Below are 18,413 nucleotides of genomic sequence, written 5' to 3'. Positions count from 1 at the left end.
ACCTTGCTTATTTTCCCCACATGAATATTTCAAGCACCTTCTTTCCCTACATGAATGTGTTGATCACCTTTGTGTGAGAAGATTACCATTATCTGGTTTGAATCTGGTCAGTCGTTGCAGGGGATACCTCTTTAAGCCTTCTGCGTGTGCCTGAGTAATTTATCCAATGCAAGGCTGCGAATGTCCTACAACTGCCCCAAAGCAACACTCGAGTGTGGGAGCCGGGCGACTCCTGCCTGCCCACTGCAGATGGGGAACGTTCAGCAATCGCCTGGCGTGGGGGCTGTGATGGGAAAGTTTTAATTATCCAGGACCAGTGACTGGGCCTGTCCCCTGGTGTTTGCTCTGAGCTGACCCTCCCTTGGTACATAGTTCTCCCCACCTCCACCTCTATCGCCATCGCCAGTGCCAACGAATCCGGGGCCAAGTCTGTGTGGCGCCCGCGGTCGCGTCCTCATCGAGCAGCCCCCTACCCCTCCTCCCGGCTTTCAGGCCGCTCTCCCGGCTGCGGAGGACCCCAGCGAATCACATCCGAGAAGGGGGCGCGCGGGGCGGAGACTTCCGCCCACTGTCCTCCCGCCGACAGCCGCCCCTCTTGCCCAGACCGTAGTCGCCCGCGCTCCCGGAGCCCCTCCAGGCCAGAGGCTCCCGCAGGCGATGGCGGACGAGAGGGCAGGGACCCCGGAAGCCGCGGCGCGTCCGCCGCCCGGCCCTGAGCAGGAGGGGGACGCGCGCACGGCCCCTGCGGCCTGGGCCCGAGAAGCTATGGGGCGCGGGTTCCTCCACCCCACAGAGGGCCTCGGGACTGCCCTCCCTTCCCCCGGGCGCGGGGAAACGACCTCCGCAGCGACTGCCCTGAGCCTGGAAAACGGTCGGGTCCGGGACAAAGCCCCAGAAGCCTGCGGTTCAGAGGGCCCGTGGGCTCGGGCAGGAGCCGGCGAGAAGACCGAGGACGCGACCACGGAGGAGGGCGCCATCTTCAAGGAGGAGGCCGCAGAGGAGGTGGAGAAGCAGCAGGTGGGGGAGAAGCTGGTGGGGGAGGAGAAGCAGGAGGTGGGAGCGGAGGCCCAGGAGGGCCCGGGACCACTGAACTTTGGTGTCCTAATTGTGGACCCTTTGGAGGCCATCCAGTGGGAGGAGGAGGCCATGAGCGCCCAGGCCGACAGGGCCTACCTCCAGCTTGAGCGCAGGTTTGGGCGGATGCACAGGTTGCACCTCGCCCGTAGGAGCTTCATCATCCAGAATATTCCGGGCTTCTGGGTCACTGCCTTTCTGAACCACCCGCAGCTGTCAGCCATGATCAGCCCTCGAGATGAAGACATGCTCTGCTACTTGATGAATTTGGAGGTGAGGGAGCTCAGGCACTCCAGGACAGGTTGCAAATTCAAGTTCCGCTTTTGGAGCAACCCCTACTTCCAGAACAAGGTGATAGTAAAGGAGTATGAATGCAGACCCTCAGGCCGAGTGGTGTCCATTGCGACTCGCATCCGGTGGCACCGGGGCCAGGAACCCCCGGCCCTCGTACACAGGAACCGGGACACTGTCCGAAGCTTCTTCAGCTGGTTTTCACAGCACAGCCTCCCAGAGGCCGACAGCGTTGCCCAGATTATTAAAGATGACCTGTGGGCCAACCCCCTGCAGTACTACCTGCTGGGGGATAGGCCCTGCAGAGCCAGGGGAGGCGTTGCAAGGTGGCCCACGGAGGCCCCTTCTAGGCCCTACGGGTTCCAGTCTGGCTAAGTGTTGCCCTGGGATGTGGGGCCTACATAAGGCTCCCTCTGGCCTCCTGTGGCCTCCCTCTGGCCGATCTGGGCTCAGGCCAGTCAGGGGCGCTCTGCTGTCTTTCTGTTCTGTGCACTCCGGCTCTCCATGTTCGGTATACTCAGCTCTCAGATTATGGCCCTTGTGGCCAGTCTCTGCTGTTTCCATATGGCCTCATGCTGTTCTGTGTTAACATCACATGGCTGTCACATGCCGCTGCATCTACCCAGTGCTGTGGATGTGCACTGCCATCAACTTTATGGTATGGACCCGTGACTGTGGCCATCGCAGCCATTTTTGACAAGGGCACCCGCAAGTCACTACCTGGAGGACAGTGCCTCTTTGAGGCCTATGCTTCAAGCCCCCAGCCTGCCGGCCTTCGCATGAGTGCTGGTTGTGCTCACAGTAGCTCTGCACCCTGGTTGTGGCAAGCTGAGTCTCATCACCCAAGATGAAGTGGGTGCATTTGATGCGGGTGCCACCCAGACTTGGACGTTCCATGGCCTCAAGAGCACAGGCCAGGCTACCACCAAGCGGACTCTTGGGCATCTGGCAGGATGAGCACACAGCCGGCCGCTGGGCATGGGTGAGGTCAAGGGCATGAAGCAGTGGACAGCACATTCTTTGTGATCATACTGCTCCTCCTGCCCCACGGTGGTTGACATCACAGCCTGCTACAGCTTGTGAGGGTCTGTTCTGTGCTCCACCAATGCCTGGCTATCACCTTTCCCATGAATTTTGCCCAGGCCACCATCAGCCCTGTTGCCTGCACCCAGGTCTACAGGAGCCTCCATAACCGCCTGTGGACCCAGGTGGGCCACCTGCCAATGCACAGGAGAGCCCCTAATCCCCAGGAACTCTGCCAAACTGGCCTATCTAGGCGTGTGAGTGAGGCAGGAGCAAGGACGGGATCCCCTCCTCAGCCCCAGTTACTGGACCCCACGGAATCCAGGTGCTCTGGCAGCCCCCCTGCCTCTACCTGTTAGGCTGCCAGGCTGTGGGCACTGGGGAGGGGGTCTTCCTGGTCATGGGGCCTGTCTACCCATACCCAGATCTCACACCATTTTTTCTTTAAATGATGACTTAGAAACAAACAATAACAACTGAAGAAAAAGATTTTTTCTTAAACTTAACAAGAAAGACTTTGGGCTGGGTGCAGTGGCTCACACCTGTAGTAACCCCAGCACTTTGAGAGGCTGAGGTGGGCGGATCACCTGCGGTTGGGAGTTTGAGACCAGCCTGACCAACATGGAGAAACCCCATCTCTAGTAAAAAATACAAAATTAGCCAGGTGTGGTTGTGCATGCCTGTAATCCCAGCTACTCAGGAGGCTGAGGCAGGAGAATTGCTTGAACCCAGGAGGTGGAGGTTGCGATGAGCCGAGATCGCACCATTGCACTCCGGCCTGGGCAACAAAAGCAATACTCCATCTCAAAAAAAAACAAAAAGAGACTTTAGTGTTGTTTGCCTCTCTTGGTCTCCAGAGAGGGAGGGCTTGTGCTGTAGACTGCCGGCATTTCCTCCCTCATGCCTTACCCTCTTTAGCAAGGCCTAGAATCTTCCAAAGGGGACAGTGCAAGGCTGCTGAACAGAGAGACCAGGAAGTCCCACGGGCAGGGATAGCTAATATTCCATTTTATGCTGTGTTCTTTTAGACTAACCCCAACTCTTACTTCTTCCTCCACCAAGTCCAAACCCCTCTAGGTACAAGAGTTGAGCTGCCCACCCTCTCCTTCCCCTGCTTGCAGACCTGTCTATCTCCATTTCATTTTAGGGGAAGGGGTGGTGGTGACCATACCCAGGCTTCTTCCTTGGAAGGCATTATCTTCTGTCCACCAGGACCTGGGGAGGCCTTATCACAAAATAATGTGGAGGGTGCTTTTGGCAGGAAAGTACAACAGGGGCCAGAGCCAGCTGAAAAGGCAGGATGGCTGAGAGATGGCAAAAGGAGGAGAACCCTTGATTTTGGTTAATAAGTAGAAATAGGGTCTCACTGTGTTGCCCAGGCTAATCTTGAACTCTTGTGTTCAATGATCTGCTCATCTTGGCCTCCCAAAGTGCTAAAATTACAGGCATGAACCACTGTGCCTGCCCGATTTTTTTTTTCTTCAAGACAGGATCTCATTCTGTTGCCCAGGCTGGAGTGCAGTGATGCAATCATAGCCTCGAACTCCTGGGCTCAAGCAATTCTCCCAATTCAGCCTCCCAAGTAGCTGGGATTATAGGTGTGTGCCACCATGACCAGCTGTTTTTTAAACATTTTTGTAGAGATGGCGGTCTCACTGTGTTGCCTAGGCTGCTCTTAACTCCTGGGCTCAAGGGATCCTCCACCTTGGCTTCCCAAAGTGCTGGGATTACAAGCTGCTGTGCCCAGCCCTTGCTAACACTGTTGATTCACCAATACGTTTTGTAGACTAGAAGAATTATAGAGCGCTGCAACTTTAGAGGTTTTCTCTCTTGGTCTAACCTTTTGTGTATGTAGAAAGTTCATGTTGTATGCTTTTATTCTGCTGCTTTTAAGTAAGACCCTATGCATCTCTCCTGTGTTTCAGCCCTTTGGGGCATTATGCTATAAAGCCCTGCTTGTTGCTTTTAGTTGAGAACTTCTGCAAGATTGTCAAAGCACATTTTTATGCCACTTGGAAATTTATGTGACTAATCACAATTGTTATCAAGTTGTGGGGGCCTTTAGTATAACCTTGTACTTAGAAGCAGAGTTTGTTTTGTCGGACTTAAGACTGGAAGTTGTGACTGTGTTCTGTAAGGTTAACCTCCAGAAAGAAATCTGTGACTGTGATGGTCCTGATGATTTTGTGCCAGGTTGTAATTGACATCATGGTAACTGACATCGCTTCTTTTAAGCAGAGAAATATTCCTGAGGTGGCTTTGTCCAGTCACAAGGGGATCTGTGGCGTTTTTGTCTTCTATATGCATGATAAAAAATAAAAACTTTCCTGTCTGGGGAAAAAATAACTTAGATCACATTACTTCCCCATCCAACACCCTACACTGGTTAAAAATATACATCTATCAATTCCTTTTTGCAGGCGACAAATCCCTGCTTTTGCTGGTCCCTGCCAGCATCTCCCATCCACCCCTGCTTCACGCTCTCTGCTCCCACACTGGCCTCTCTCCTGTTCTTTAAACACACTAAGCATGTTCTAGCCTCAGGATTTTATTTTATTTTATTTTTTATAGCCTACAGCACCTGGTATTCCCAGGTGGTCTCGCATCCAAGTACTAACCAGGCCCGACCCCGCTTTGCTTCCGAGATCTAATGAGATTGGGCACATTCAGGGTGGTATGGCTGTAGACAAGCTTCAGGATTTTAGCACTTGCTTTTCCCAACTTCCTAGCAAGGATGTTCCTCCTGCAGATACTGGCTCCCTAAATTCATTCAGACTTCAAATCCAGAGGCCTTCTCTGCCAAGCCTGTCCAAAATTAGCCTCTGCCCCTCCTCATCTCTTTCCCCACTCCCATCATGATTTTTTCCATGTCACTTGTAACTCTCTTAATAATTTTTTTTTTCTCTTTTGAGACAGGGTCTCACTCTGTCACCCAGGCTGGAGTGCAGTGGTGCGATCTTGGCTCACTGCAGCCTCGGCCTCCCAGATTCAAGCAATTCTTCTGCCTCAGCCTCCCCAGTAGCTGGGATTACAGGCACATGCCACCACATCCGGCTAGTTTTGTATTTTTAGTACAGACAGGGTGTCACTGTGTTGGCCAGGCTGGTCTCAAAACTCCTGACCTCAAGTGATCCAACCACCTTGGCTTCCCAAAGTGCTGGGATTACAGGTGTGAGCCACTGTGCACGGCCTCTCTGAAATGATCTTTTCTTACCTTCCTCCACCTCCTTTCACATGTGGCAGGAGAACAGGGACAGATGTTTCTGCAGCTTTGCCTCACATAGTTCAGTATCCAGCATCTCAGAGATTACTGGTGTGAGTGACTGACTTTATTCCAGCGTTCAGAGTACTGTGCTGGGCTCTGACAAAGGCATGATTCCTGCCCAAAGGATTTTAGCTGGTTGAAAAAAGGTGCCGGTGATGAAGGGTGACTGTTTAATTTGCCATCTGGCTGGAACATATTTGGGAGTGAAAGGGTCACGACTAATAATTACACCAGGGCAAGACGCCTAACTGATACCCAATGGTCATCCACAGAGACAAAACCCAACTGCATCCAGTGTGGCTTATAGTCCACCAGGTATGTGATGATGTGGGATCAGAGGGCAGAGACTTCTCTGAAGTTGGGACATGAGCTGGGTGTTGAGGAATGGGCAGTTGTTTAGAAAGTGGAGCCAGATAAGGGAATTCCTGGCAGAGCAAACAGTGGGAGCGAAGGCACTGGATGGGAAAATGTGTGGCGTGGTTAAGGTATATAGCACGTGCCATGGGTTTGGCTGCTTGGGAGAGGCAAGACTGAATGGGTAGATTGAGGCCATGTTTTTTTCTTTTATTTATCTTTTGTTATTTTTTTTTTGAGACGGAGTTTCGCTCTTGTTACCCAGGCTGGAGTGCAATGGCGTGATCTCGGCTCACCGCAACCTCCGCCTCCTGGGTTCAGGCAATTCTCCTGCCTCAGCCTCCTGAGTAGCTGAGATTACAGGCACGCACCACCGTGCCCAGCTAATTTTTTGTATTTTTAGTAGAGGCGGGGTTTCACCTTTTGTTATTTTTTTAAGAGCAATACCTGAAGAGGCCACTTTCTGAAAATAGAAACTCTTGCCTGGGCTCGGTGGCTCACACCTGTAATCCCAGCACTCTGGGAGGCCAAGGTGGGTGGATCACGAGGTCAGGAGTTTGAGACCGGCCTGACCAGCATGGTGAAATCCCCTTTCTGCTAAAAATACAAAAATTAGCCTGGTGTGGTGGCGTGTGCCTGTAATCCCAGCTACTCCAGAGGCTGAGGCAAGAGAACTGCTTGAACCTCGGAGGCGGAGGTTGCAGTGACATGAGATCATGCCACTGCACTGCAGCCTGGGTGACAGAACAAGACTCTGTCTCAGAAAAAAAAAAAAAGAAAATAGGAGCTCTCAAATGCCAAGCCAAGGCATTATCTTTTGGATAGTAGGGAGGGGTATCAGGCGTGACTCAGAGGTGGGATGATTTCACAGGACATGTCTGGAGGCGGATCTACAGTTACAGACCCCTAGTGGCTTCCGTTTGAACCTTATCTGTCCATCTAGGCTGCAGCTCTTCTAGGAAGCCCTCCATGATTGCCCCAGCCCAAAACAATCTCTGCCACCTCCCAAGTACAGCCTAAAACCCACATCTGGGCACCAGCGCCTGTCTAGGCTGCACCTTCTGGGTGCCTGTTTTGTGCCAAATGCCTGTCTCCGATGCTCCCAGGAGGATTGGGATAAGCCCGCAAGCATCCTGGTGATTCTAGGAGGTGGTGCCCCATGTGGTTTGCCTGACTCATGCCCGCTGGTTTGCAGGCTGTGTTGGCTCCTGTAGCCCAAATTTGGGCCCAGCTGCATCCTGTATTCCCTTAGGGCCCAGGCAATGGTTCTTTTCTAAAATGGGCTCTTACCTGTTCTTTCTGTGGCATGGCTGGTGGCTTGCTTCCTTCACACTGCACCAACTGTATGTCCCACTTGCCCCGGGGACACGAGGCTCCTCCTCAGAACCTACTCCTAGCTTGCTCACTCATTCATGCCCTGAGTCATTGATTTATCCACACATCTTAGCACCAACTATAATAAGCATGAGATGACTGTTCTGGTCCCTGCCCTCAGTGAACTCCAGGGTCCAATGGTGCAGCTGAAGAACGCTGATAATAACCACCAATGTTTATTAAGCACCTACCATGTGCCAGGGCTTTCTATGGGTACAGCAGGCAGAGTGTGACTCTCTGAACCTGAGTCGGACCATGTCCTGCTCCAAACCCAATGTCTGCAATATACAGAGGAAAAGCCAACGTGCTCTGCCCAGCCTGCAAGACATGCGTGATCTGACCTGCAGTCAGCTCTCCAACTTCATCTCATATGCTTCTCCACCTCCGGACCACTTTGCAACTCCACCAGCCCCCTTTTTTTTTCTTTTTGAGACAGTGTCTTACTCTGTTACCCAAGCTGGAATGCAGTGGTGGTATAATCAAGGCTCACTGCAGCCTCAACCTACCACCTCAGGTGATCCTCCCACCTCAGCCTCCTGAGTAGCTGGGACTACAAGTGTGTGCCACCATGCCCAGCTAATTTTTGTATTTTTTTTATAGAGATGGGGTTTCACCATGTTGCCCAGGTTGGTCTTGAACTCCTGGGCTCAAGCCATCTGCCCACCTTGGCCTCCCAAAGTGCTAGGATTTCAGGTGTGAGCCATCGTGCCCAGCCTACACCAGCCTCTTGCTAGTCTTCAAACCTGGCTGAAGACTTTGCTTCCTCTTCTCTGCCTAGACGCTGCTTCTCCAGGTGTTTACATGGCCGGCTCCTGCCTTCATTAAGGTTTATCAGTTCAAACATTAGTTACACCTCTTCAAAGGAAGCCTTCCCTGACCACCCTTTCTAAAAATCACCCTGTCACTCTCTGTCCCCTTTCTGTTATAGCACTTACAACCACCTAATATCATATTGTATGTTCATTTTATCTATCTGCCTTTTTCTCTACACTCTTGGGGATTTTTTTTTTTTTTGAGATGGAATCTGGATCTGTTGCCCAGGCTGAAGTGCATTGGCACAATCTCGGCTCACTGCAACCTCTTCCTCCTGGGTTTAAGCGATTCTTATGCTTCAGCCTCTCGTGTAGCTGGGATTACAGGCATGCACCATCACACCTGGCTAATTTTTAGTAGAGATGGGGTTTCACCATGTTGGCCAGGCTGGTCTCAAACTCCTGACCTCATTTGATCCACCTGTCTTGGCCTCCCAAAGTGCTGGGATTACAGGTTTGAGCCACGGCACCCAGTGGGACTTTATTTATTGCTAAATGCCCCTTACCTCCTGGCACAGGTAGTTCTTTGTGAAATGACTGAATGCATGCATCATATCTTTAAGGTTCAGGAGGGTCTTCCTGGTGGGCAAGAGGACAGCACATATGCAGGCATGGATGCCTGCTGAAGGCCCTTCCAGGGCTTGTATCTCTAGGGATATGAACTCTCTACTGCCCAGGGCAGTACTGCCCTTTTCCAGACAGTCTTGAAATTGAGGCAATAAATGTCCCCACACCTGTTCCTGAGCATTACTACGGAGAGATGGCCACGTGGCCTACACATGCTCCAAGCATGGAGGAAGGAGGCCAGGGTACAGAGGGGGCTTCCTGCTCGGGCGTGGAGAGTCAACACAAGCCTTGGATCCCAGGGTTCCGCTCCCCTCTGCTGCAGGTGCCTGCCCTGTTCTGTTCTGTTGGCCTGGGAAGGAACTTTGGACAGGCTCTTTTCAATCTGAGAAGAATCTGTCCCGAAACTATGGCAATTACTTGTAATCTGCAACTGCCTTGATTACAGCTTGGGGGACTTTGATATTTTCCTCCAAGGATACCATTTCAGCACAAAAATTCAAGGAAGTCCCTGGCGCTTGCTTGCTCTCACCCAGCAGGAGAACTAAATATTGACCGGAGTTGGTGAACTTTGAGGCCTGCACCCACAGGCCCCACCATCAAAGCTGACTCAGGATATCAGGGCACGGGGCTGTGGTGCATCAGGCACCCGCTGGAAGGCTGCTAGGCCTATGCGGGGCTGCTTTTGCCGCTTCCCCCGACGTGGCCTTGGGCCCTTTTCTCATCCAAAGGAGAAAGTCAGAACTCCTTAGCAGGAGGTAACCGTACCTTCAAGGTGCTCCCCTCCACATGTACCTCCAGCCCTCCAGGTGGCCAGCTCAGTGACGATGCTTTTGGTGGCATCTACCTGAACCGCTCTTTTTTTTTTTTTTTCTTATATGAATATTCAGAGGGGAGAGAGGCATTGGGACTATTTGATTCATCAGCTCAATGATGTCTTCCAGGCTCGGGCCTTCTCTGATCTGCCATCCGTCTTGTTAGTTCCATCTTCAGGTTGGTGCCAAGATGGTGGCAGCAGCCCCAAGTGTCCACACTGGAGTATGGCAACTCCAGAGACGGTAGACTGTGTCTTACCATGACTCCCCTTAAAATGGAGGAAGCCTGGGCCAGGCAAGGTGGCTCACGCCTGTGGTCCCAGCACTTTGGGAGGCTGAGGCAGGTGGATTGCCTGAGATCAGGAGTTCAAGACCAGCCTGGCCAGTACTGTGAAACTCCATCTCTACTAAAAAAAAAAAAAAAAAAAATAGCCAGGTGTGGTGGCAGGTGCCTGTAATCCTAGCTGTTTGGGAGGTTGAGGGGTGAGGGTCACTTAAACCCAGGAGGTAGAGGTTGCAGTGAGCTGAGATTAAGCCACTGCACTGCAGCCTGAGCGACAAAGTGAAACTTCATCTCAAAAAAAAAAAAAAAAAAAGGAGGAGGCCTTTCCCAGAAGCCCCTGTAGACTTTCCTGGTCCTGTACCTTACTGTCTAGAACTAGGTCATGTGCCCAATCTTGAATTAGGTATTGCCAAGGGGGAGCAGGGTATTGGCAGACCAAGCATCCACGGAGAATGAACTCCCTTAAAGGGAGTCTGCTCATAATGTCCAATGCCTAGAGGCAAGCTAAGACCACCGTCTCTAGGTGTTCACAGCTACAATTTGGCTTTTCTTTTTTTTTTTTTTTTTTTTTTTTTTGAGGCGGAGTTTCGCTGTTGTTACCCAGACTGGAGTGCAATGGCGCAATCTCGGCTCACCGCAACCTCCGCCTCCTGGGTTCAAGCAATTCTCCTGCCTCAGCCTCCCGAGTAGCTGGGATTACAGGCGCACACCACCATACCCAGCTAATTTTTTTGTATTTTTAGTCGAGACGGGGTTTCACCATGTTGACCAGGATGGTCTCGATCCCTTGACCTCATGATCCACCCGCCTCGGCCTCCCAAAGTTCTGGGATTATAGGCGTGAGCCACCGCGCCCGGCCTTACAATTTGGCTTTTCTATGAGACCCCCCAAATGTCACTTTCACCCTATGATGGCCCTCAGGGTTGGACGGTGCTGATCTGGGCTAGCACAGGTCCAATTGCAAGGGTTCTGGACCTAGAAAGTTCCTCAAGTTGAGCTAAGTCACTGCCAAACTAAGATTCCTAGGAGGCAGGCCCTTTAGACTCTCCTTTGGTGAGTGAGGAGGGATTGAGTACCTATTGTGTGAGTGGCTTTTTTACTTCAAAGAATTTGGCTGGGTGTGGTGGCTCACACCTGTAATCCCAGCACTTTGGGAGGCCAAGGTGGGCAGATTGCTTGAGTCTAGGAGTTTGAGACCAGCCTGGGCAACATTGTGAAACCCTGTCTCTACAAAAAACATATAAAAATTAGCTGGGTGTGGTTATGGGCGCCTATGGTCCCAGCTACTTGGAGGCTGAGGTGGGAAGATCACTTGAACCTGGGAAGTGGAGGTTGGAGTAAGCTGAAATTGCGCCACTGCACTCCAACCTGGGTGACAGAGCAAGACCCTGTCTTAAAACAAAAAACCCTTATACAGTGCTTTGCAGAGGCCCTCTGATCTTACAGGTAAAAAAGGCAGTGCAGGCCGAGCATGGTGGCTCATGCCTGTAATCCCAGCACTTTGGGAGGCTGAGGTGGGTGGATGACCTGAAGTCAGGAGTTCAAGACCAGCCTGGCCAACTTGGTGAAACCCTGTCTCTACTAAAAAATACAAAAAAAATTAGCTGGGCGTGGTGGCAGGCACGTGTAATCCCAGCTACTCGGGAGGCTGAGGCAGGAGAATCGCTTGAACCCAGGAGGCAGAGGTTTCAATGAGCTGAGATGATGCCATTGCACTCCAGCCTGGGCGACAAGAGCAAATCTCTGTCTAAAAAAACAATAAAAGGAAGTGCAGAGACTACTTCTGTTTCTAGGCAAGGTGAAGTAACAGGGATCAGATATATCTCCCCACCTAAAACAAAAGTAAAACTAGACAAAATACACGAAATAGTGGTTTTCAAGGCTCTGGGTGTTGAATGATAAAGGACAGAGATTACAGACAGATGGGAAACAAAGGTGAGCCCTGTGATTGCCCCCAGCCTTGAGAGAGTTTTCAGGCTGCAACATAGGGAGGGGGAAGTAAAGTGGAGCCAGGGAACAACATGAGTTGAGGAGGCGGAGCTAAATGTCAGGGCAAAGTAACTAAAGTGTATAGGACAGAATGCCAGAGGGGAGAGAGCTGTCTAGAGAGAAACCCATGGAGAGCTGCCGAGGCACCCCAGAAACCCAGCAGGATACTGATGAGCACGTGTGTGTGAGGGAAGGACCCAAGGCCAAGGAAAGGCCCATCAGGAAGGACTTGGGGAACAGTGCCTGCTGCTCACTGGATGGGGACTGTGTCTGTTCTCACCAGCCACGGTATTATACCAAGTATTGTGGGGTGTTAGGGAGAGGAGTCAGGAGGTCTTGCCTCACTAATGGCAAATAATTTGCTTTAGAATGAGCACTGGTTGGATTTGCCTAAAAAAATCTTGTGTGAGCAAGACTCAAAAGGATTAAACCGTTTCCAAGTAACTCAAATGTCCCAGAAGAAAGCCCAAGAGGATTTACAGATTACTAATATATCCAGCACCCAACAAGCTGAAACTCACAATGTCTGGCACCCGATCAAAGATGATCAGTCCTACAAAGCAGTAGGCAATGCAATCCATAATGAGGGAATAAGCAAAAACCAACCTACAACTGAAACCGATGCTAGAACAGGCAGATAAGCACATTACAAGTTATTCTAATTTTATTCCACATGTTCAACAAATTAAATAGATCCTCAGACATATGGTCAAAAGATTTCTGACAGTGGTGCCAAAACCATTCAATGGAAAAAGGATTGTCTTTTTAACAAATGGTGTTGGGAGAACTGAATATCCACATGGAAAAGAATGAATTTGGACCACATACCACATACAAACATGAACTCAAAATGGATCAAAGACCTAAATGTGAGAGCTAAAACTATAATATTCTTAGAAGAAGACATAGGGGAAAAGTTTCATAACAATGGATTTGGTGATTATCTTTTTTTTTTTTTTTTTTGAGACAGAGTCTCGTTCTGTCACCCAGACTAGAGTGCAATGGCCTGATCTCGGCTCACTACAATCTCTGCCTCCTCGGTTCAAGTGATTCTTCTGCCTCAGCCTCCTGAGTAACTGGGATTACTGGCGCCTGCCACCATGCCTGGCTAATTTTTTTGTATTTTTAGTAGAGATCGGGTTTCACCATGTTGGTCAGGCTGGTCTCGAACTCTTGACCTCATGATCCACCTATCCCAGCCTCCCAAAGTGCTGGGATTATAGGCATGAGCCAGCGCACCCGGCTGGTGATGATCTTTTGGATATGACACCAACAGCACAGGAAACAAAAGAAAAACTAGATAGATTGGAATTCATCAAAATTAGACTTTTGGCTGGGCTCAGTGGCCTATGTCTACAGTTGCAGCTACTTGGGAGGCTGAGGTGGGAGGATCACGTGAGCTCAGGAGTTTGAGGCTGCAATGTGCAATCACTGCATCTGTGAATAGCCACTGTATTCCAGTCTGGGCAACATAGCAAGACCCTGTCTCTAAATACATTAATTAAATTAAACTTTTGTTCATAACAGGACACAATCAAGAGAGTAAAAAGGCAACCCACAGAATGGGAGAAAATATCTGCAAATCAGAGACCTGATATGGTTTAATATACACAATATACAAATAGCTTCTATAGTGCAACAAGAAAACAACTCGATTAAAAGAATGGGCAAAGAACTTGATTAGACATTTATTCAAAGAAGATATACAAACAGTCAATAAGCACAGGAAAAGATGCTCAATAGGCTAGGCACAGTGGCTCATGCCTGTAATCCCAGCACTTTGGGAGGCCGAGGCGGGTGAATCACAACGTTAGGAGTTTGAGACCAGCCTGACCAACATAGTGAAACCCTGTCTCTACCAAAAAAATACAAAAAATTAGCTGGGTGTGGTTGTGGGCACCAATAGTCCCAGCTACTCAGGAGGCTGAGGCAAGAGAATCGCTTGAAACTGGGAGGTGGAGGTTGCAGTGAGCCAAGATCACACTACTGCACTCCAGCCTGAGTGACAGTGTGAGACTCTGTCTCAAAAAAAAAAAAAAAAAAAAGATGCTCAACATCACTAATAACTAGATAAATGCAAATCAAAACCACAGTGAGATACCACTTCATCTGCACGAGGATGGGCATTATTTTAAAAAAACAGAAAATAAGTCTTGGCAAAGCTACAGAGAAATTGGAGCCTTTGTGCATTGCTGGTGGGAATGTAAAATGGTACAGCCACTGTGGAAAACAATATGGCAGTTTCTCAAAGAATTAAAGAATACGATATGATCCAACAATTCTATACCTGGGTGCATACCCAAAAGAACTGAAATCAGGGACTGAAGTAGGTATTTGTATACCAACGCAGCATTATTCACAACAGCCAAGAAATGAAAGTAACCCGAATGTCCACTGATGGATGAATAAACAAAATATGGCAGAATATCATTTAGCCTTACAAAAGGAATGAGGTTTTTTTGTTGTTGTTTGTTTGTTTTTGAGACGGAGTCTCGCTCTGGCCACTGTCACCCAGGCTGGAGTGCAATAGCTTGATCTTGGCTCACTGCAACCTTTGCCTCCCGGGTTTAAGCAATTCTTGTGCCTCAGCCTCTCAAGTAGCTGGGATTACAGGCACATGCCACTGCGCTTGGCTAATTTCTGTATTTTTGGTTGAGATGGGATGGTCTCTTCCATGTTAGCCAGGCTGATCTCGAACTTCTGACCTCAGGTGATCCAGCTGCTTTGGCCTGCCAAACTGCTGGGAGTACAGGCATGAGCTGCCACACCCAGCTGGAGTGAGTTTCTGACACCTGCCACATCATGGAACAACCTGGAAGACGTTATGTTAAGTAAAATAAGGCAGGCAAAAAAGGGCAAATACTGTATGATTCCACTTATATGAGGCACCTAGAGTAGTCAAATTCAGAGACAAAAAGTAGAATGGTGGTTACCAGGGACTGGAGGAGGGGAGAATGGAGAGTTAATGTGTAATGGTATACAGTTTCGTTTTTTTTTTTTTTTTTTTGAGACACAATCTTGCTCTGTTGCCCAGGCTGGAGTGCAGTGATGCGATCTCAGCTCACTGCAACCTCTGCCTCTCAGGGATTCAAGCACTTCTCCTGCTTCAGCCTCCTGAGTAGCTGGGATTACAGGTGTCTGCCACAACACCCTGCTAATTTTTGTATTTTTAGTAGAGATGGGGTTTCACCATGTTGGCCAGGCTGGTCTCGAACTCCTGACCTCAGTTGATCTGTCTGCCTTGGGCTCCCAAAGTGCTGGTTTTACAGGCATGAGCCACCACGCCCAGCCCATTTCAATTTGAGATGATGAAAAAGTTCTGGAGATAGACAGTGGTGATGGTTGCACAAAAAGAAAGAGAAGATAATTAAAAAAAAAAACAGATGAAAGAATCAAAATGAAAACAAAGGAAAAGAGTGCGCCTGTGGGCAGGACTTCCATGGTTGGACAGTTTCAAGCAGTCTCACATATGAGTCATCAGAATTGCTGAAGGAAAGAAGAGAGATGAAGGACAGAAAAAATATTTGAAGAAATAGCCAAAAACTTTCCAAGCTTAATGAAAACTATAAACGCACATATCCAATAATCTCAACAAATTTTAAGCACAAGAAATTAAGAAAACCACACCAAGTCATCTCATGATCAAATGGCTTAAAATCAATTAACAGAGAAAATCTTAGAAGCACCGAGAGAGAAAAGACTTATATACGAAGGGCACAAAGATAAGGACAATATCAAATTTGCTGTTGGAAGCAATGGAAGAAGACAGTGGAGTAACATCTTTAAGGTACTAGAAAAGAAAACTACCAATCTATAATTTTTTTTTTTTTGAGATGGAGCTTCATTCACTCTTGCTGCCCAGGCTGGAGTGTAATGGTGCAATCTCGGCTCACTGAAACCTCTGCCTCCCGGGTTTAAGTGATTCTTCTGCCTCAGCCTCCCAAGTAGCTGGGATTACAGGCATGCGCCACCATGTCTGGCTAATTTTTGTATTTTTAGTAGAGACGGGGTTTCTCCATGTTGGTCAGGCTGGTCTCGAACTCCCGATCTCAGGTGATCTGCCCACCTTGGCCTCCCAAAGTGCTGGGATTACAGGCGTGAGCCACTGTGCCTGGCCCAACCTAGAATTCTTTATCCAGCAAAAATACAGTGGAGTAACATCTTTAAAGTACCAGAAAACTATCAACCTAAAATTTTTTATCCAGCAAAAATATATTTTAATAATGAAGGCAAAATTTTAGATGTACAGAAGCTGACAGCATTCATCATCATTAGATTCCCACTACAAGAAATGTTAAGGGACATCTTTCAGGCAGATGGAAAATGGTATCTGATGGAAATCTGGATATACACAGAGGGTTAAAGACCACTGAAAATGGTAACTACGTGGGTACATATGTAACGTTTTTTCTTATTATTTATATTCTTTAAAGACAACTGTTTAAAAAGAGCAACTGGACAGGCACGGTGGCTCACATCTGTAATCCCAACACTATGGGAGGCCACTGTGGGCAGGTCACTTGAGCTTGAGTTTGAGACCAGCTTGACCAACATGGAGAAACCCCGTCTCTACAAAAAATACAAAAATTAGCCGGGTGTGGTGGTGAGTGCATGTAGTCCCAGCTACTTGGGAGGCTGAGGCAGGAGAATTGCTTGAACCCGGGAGGCGGAGGTTGCAGTGAGCCGAGGTCGTGGCATTTCACTCCAGCCTGGGCGACAGTGAGACTCTTCTCAAAAAAAAAAAAAAAAAAAAAAATCCCACAATATTTGGAAACTAAATAACACACGACTCAAAAAAGAAATCAAATGAAAATTAGAAAGTATTTTGAATGGAATGACAATGAAAACACAACCATATCAGAATTTCTGGGATGCCATTACAGCAAGACTTTAAAAGTTTATAGCACTAAACACTTAGATTAGAAAAGAAAGCCCTCAAATAAATGACCTCAGCTTCTACCTTAAAACACTAGAAAAGAGCAAATTAAAGACAGGGATGGGCTGGGTGCAGTGGCTCATGCCTGTCATCCCAGCACTTTGGGAGGCAGAGGCAGGATCACCTGAGGTCAGGAGTTCGAGACCAGCCTGACCAACATGGTAAAACCCTATCTCTACTAAAAATACAAAAACTAGCTGGGTCTGGTGGCTGGCACCTGTAATTTCAGCTACTCGGGAGGCTGAGGCAGGAGAATTGCTTGAACCCAGGAGGTGGAGGTTGCAATGAGCCAAGATCACACCACTGCACTCCAGCCTGGGCAATAGAGCAAGACTCCATCTCAAAAACAAACACCCAAAAAATAAAGACAGGTATGTCCACTCTCACCATTCAGTATCATGTTGGATATTGTAGCTGTTGCAATCAGGCAAGCAACAGAAATAAAAGGCATCCAGATTGGAAAGAAAGAAGTAAAACTATCTTTATTCACAGACGACATGATTATTTGTGGAGAAAATCCAATGAGATCTAAAAAAAAGCTACCAGAACTAATAAATTAGCAAGGTTTTACAGTATAAGATCAATATTTTAAAAAGCAACTGTTATTTCTATACAACACTAGCAATAAAAAAAAAATAAATGAAAATCTACCATTTACAGGCCGGGCACAGTGACTCACGCCTGTCATCCCAGCACTTTTGGAAGTTGAAGCAGGCAGATCATTTGAGGTCAGGAGTTTCACACCAGTCTGGCTAACATGATGAAATCTCGTCTCTACTAAAAAATACAAAAGTTAGCTGGGGGTAGTGGCATGCATCTGTGGTCTCAGCTACTCGGGAGGCTGAGGCACAAGAACTGCTTAAACCTAGGAGGCAGAGTGAGCTGAGGTCCAGCCACTACACTCCAGCCTGGGCGACAGAGCGAGACTCCATCTCTAAATAAATAAAATTTTAAAAACATAACATTTACAATAGCATCAAAAATATAAAACACTGAGGAATCAATCTGACAAAGGAAGTGCAAGACCTAGACACTGAAAATATAAAACTTTGCTGAGAGGACTTAAAGATGACCTAAATTGAGAGGTATAATTTGTTCATTGGTTGGAAGACTTAATATTGTTAAGGTATCAACTCCACTGCTGGGCACAGTGGCTCATGCCTGGAATCCCAGCAGTTTGGGAGGCCAAGGCAGGAGGATTGCTTGAGCCCAGAAGTTTGAGACTAGCCTGGGCAACATAGAGAGACCTGTCTCCTAATAAAATAACTAAAGGGGCATTGCAGTGTGTGCCTATAGTTCTAGCTGCCTGGAAGGCTGAGGTAGGAGGACTGCTTGAGCCCAGGAGGTCAAGGCAGCAGTGAGCTGTGATCATGCCACTGCCACTGCACTGTAGCCTGAGTGAGAGAGTGACATTCTGTCTCAAAAATCAAACAAACCAAAAATTCAAAAAGAACAAATTAAATTGTTTAATTAAACAAATTGTTTGTTTAATTGAATTATTTGTTTATAAATCGGACTTCATCAAAATAAAAAAACCTTTGCTCTTCAAAACAGTTTTCAATGAAAACACAAGCCATACATAAAGAGAAAATCTTTTCAAAGCATTTACCCGATAAAAGATTTATATGCAGAA

General features: G+C 48.3%; 1 protein-coding gene and 1 non-coding gene across 2 annotated transcripts; one reads left to right on the top strand and one right to left on the bottom strand.

The window, feature by feature from the left end:
- The first annotated feature begins 572 nt into the window (after window positions 1-572).
- LOC105719250 (putative testis-specific Y-encoded-like protein 3) lies at window positions 573-4,734 on the top strand. The gene has a single exon (XM_012455212.3). It carries the CDS (start codon window positions 658-660, stop codon window positions 1,738-1,740), a length of 1,083 nt encoding a protein of 360 aa, XP_012310635.1. The 5' UTR covers window positions 573-657; the 3' UTR covers window positions 1,741-4,734.
- Window positions 4,735-4,957: 223 nt separating this feature from the next.
- LOC135277179 (5S ribosomal RNA) lies at window positions 4,958-5,076 on the bottom strand. The gene has a single exon (XR_010344764.1). It is a non-coding gene; the product is annotated as a 5S ribosomal RNA (ribosomal RNA).
- Between the last annotated feature and the right edge of the window lie 13,337 nt (window positions 5,077-18,413).

This window comes from Aotus nancymaae, unplaced genomic scaffold (assembly GCF_030222135.1).
Source record: "Aotus nancymaae isolate 86718 unplaced genomic scaffold, 86718_ANA_hifiasm-v0.15.2.pri h1tg000029l, whole genome shotgun sequence".
NCBI classification, from domain to species: domain Eukaryota; kingdom Metazoa; phylum Chordata; class Mammalia; order Primates; family Aotidae; genus Aotus; species Aotus nancymaae.
The sequence above is the reverse complement of the archived record's forward strand: the minus strand, read 5'-3'. Positions and strand labels throughout refer to the sequence as shown.

What these genes read in the sequence shown, in the direction of transcription:
- LOC105719250 (XM_012455212.3), top strand. Translation starts at nt 658, where the DNA reads ATGGCGGACGAGAGGGCAGGGACCCCGGAAGCCGCGGCGCGTCCGCCG.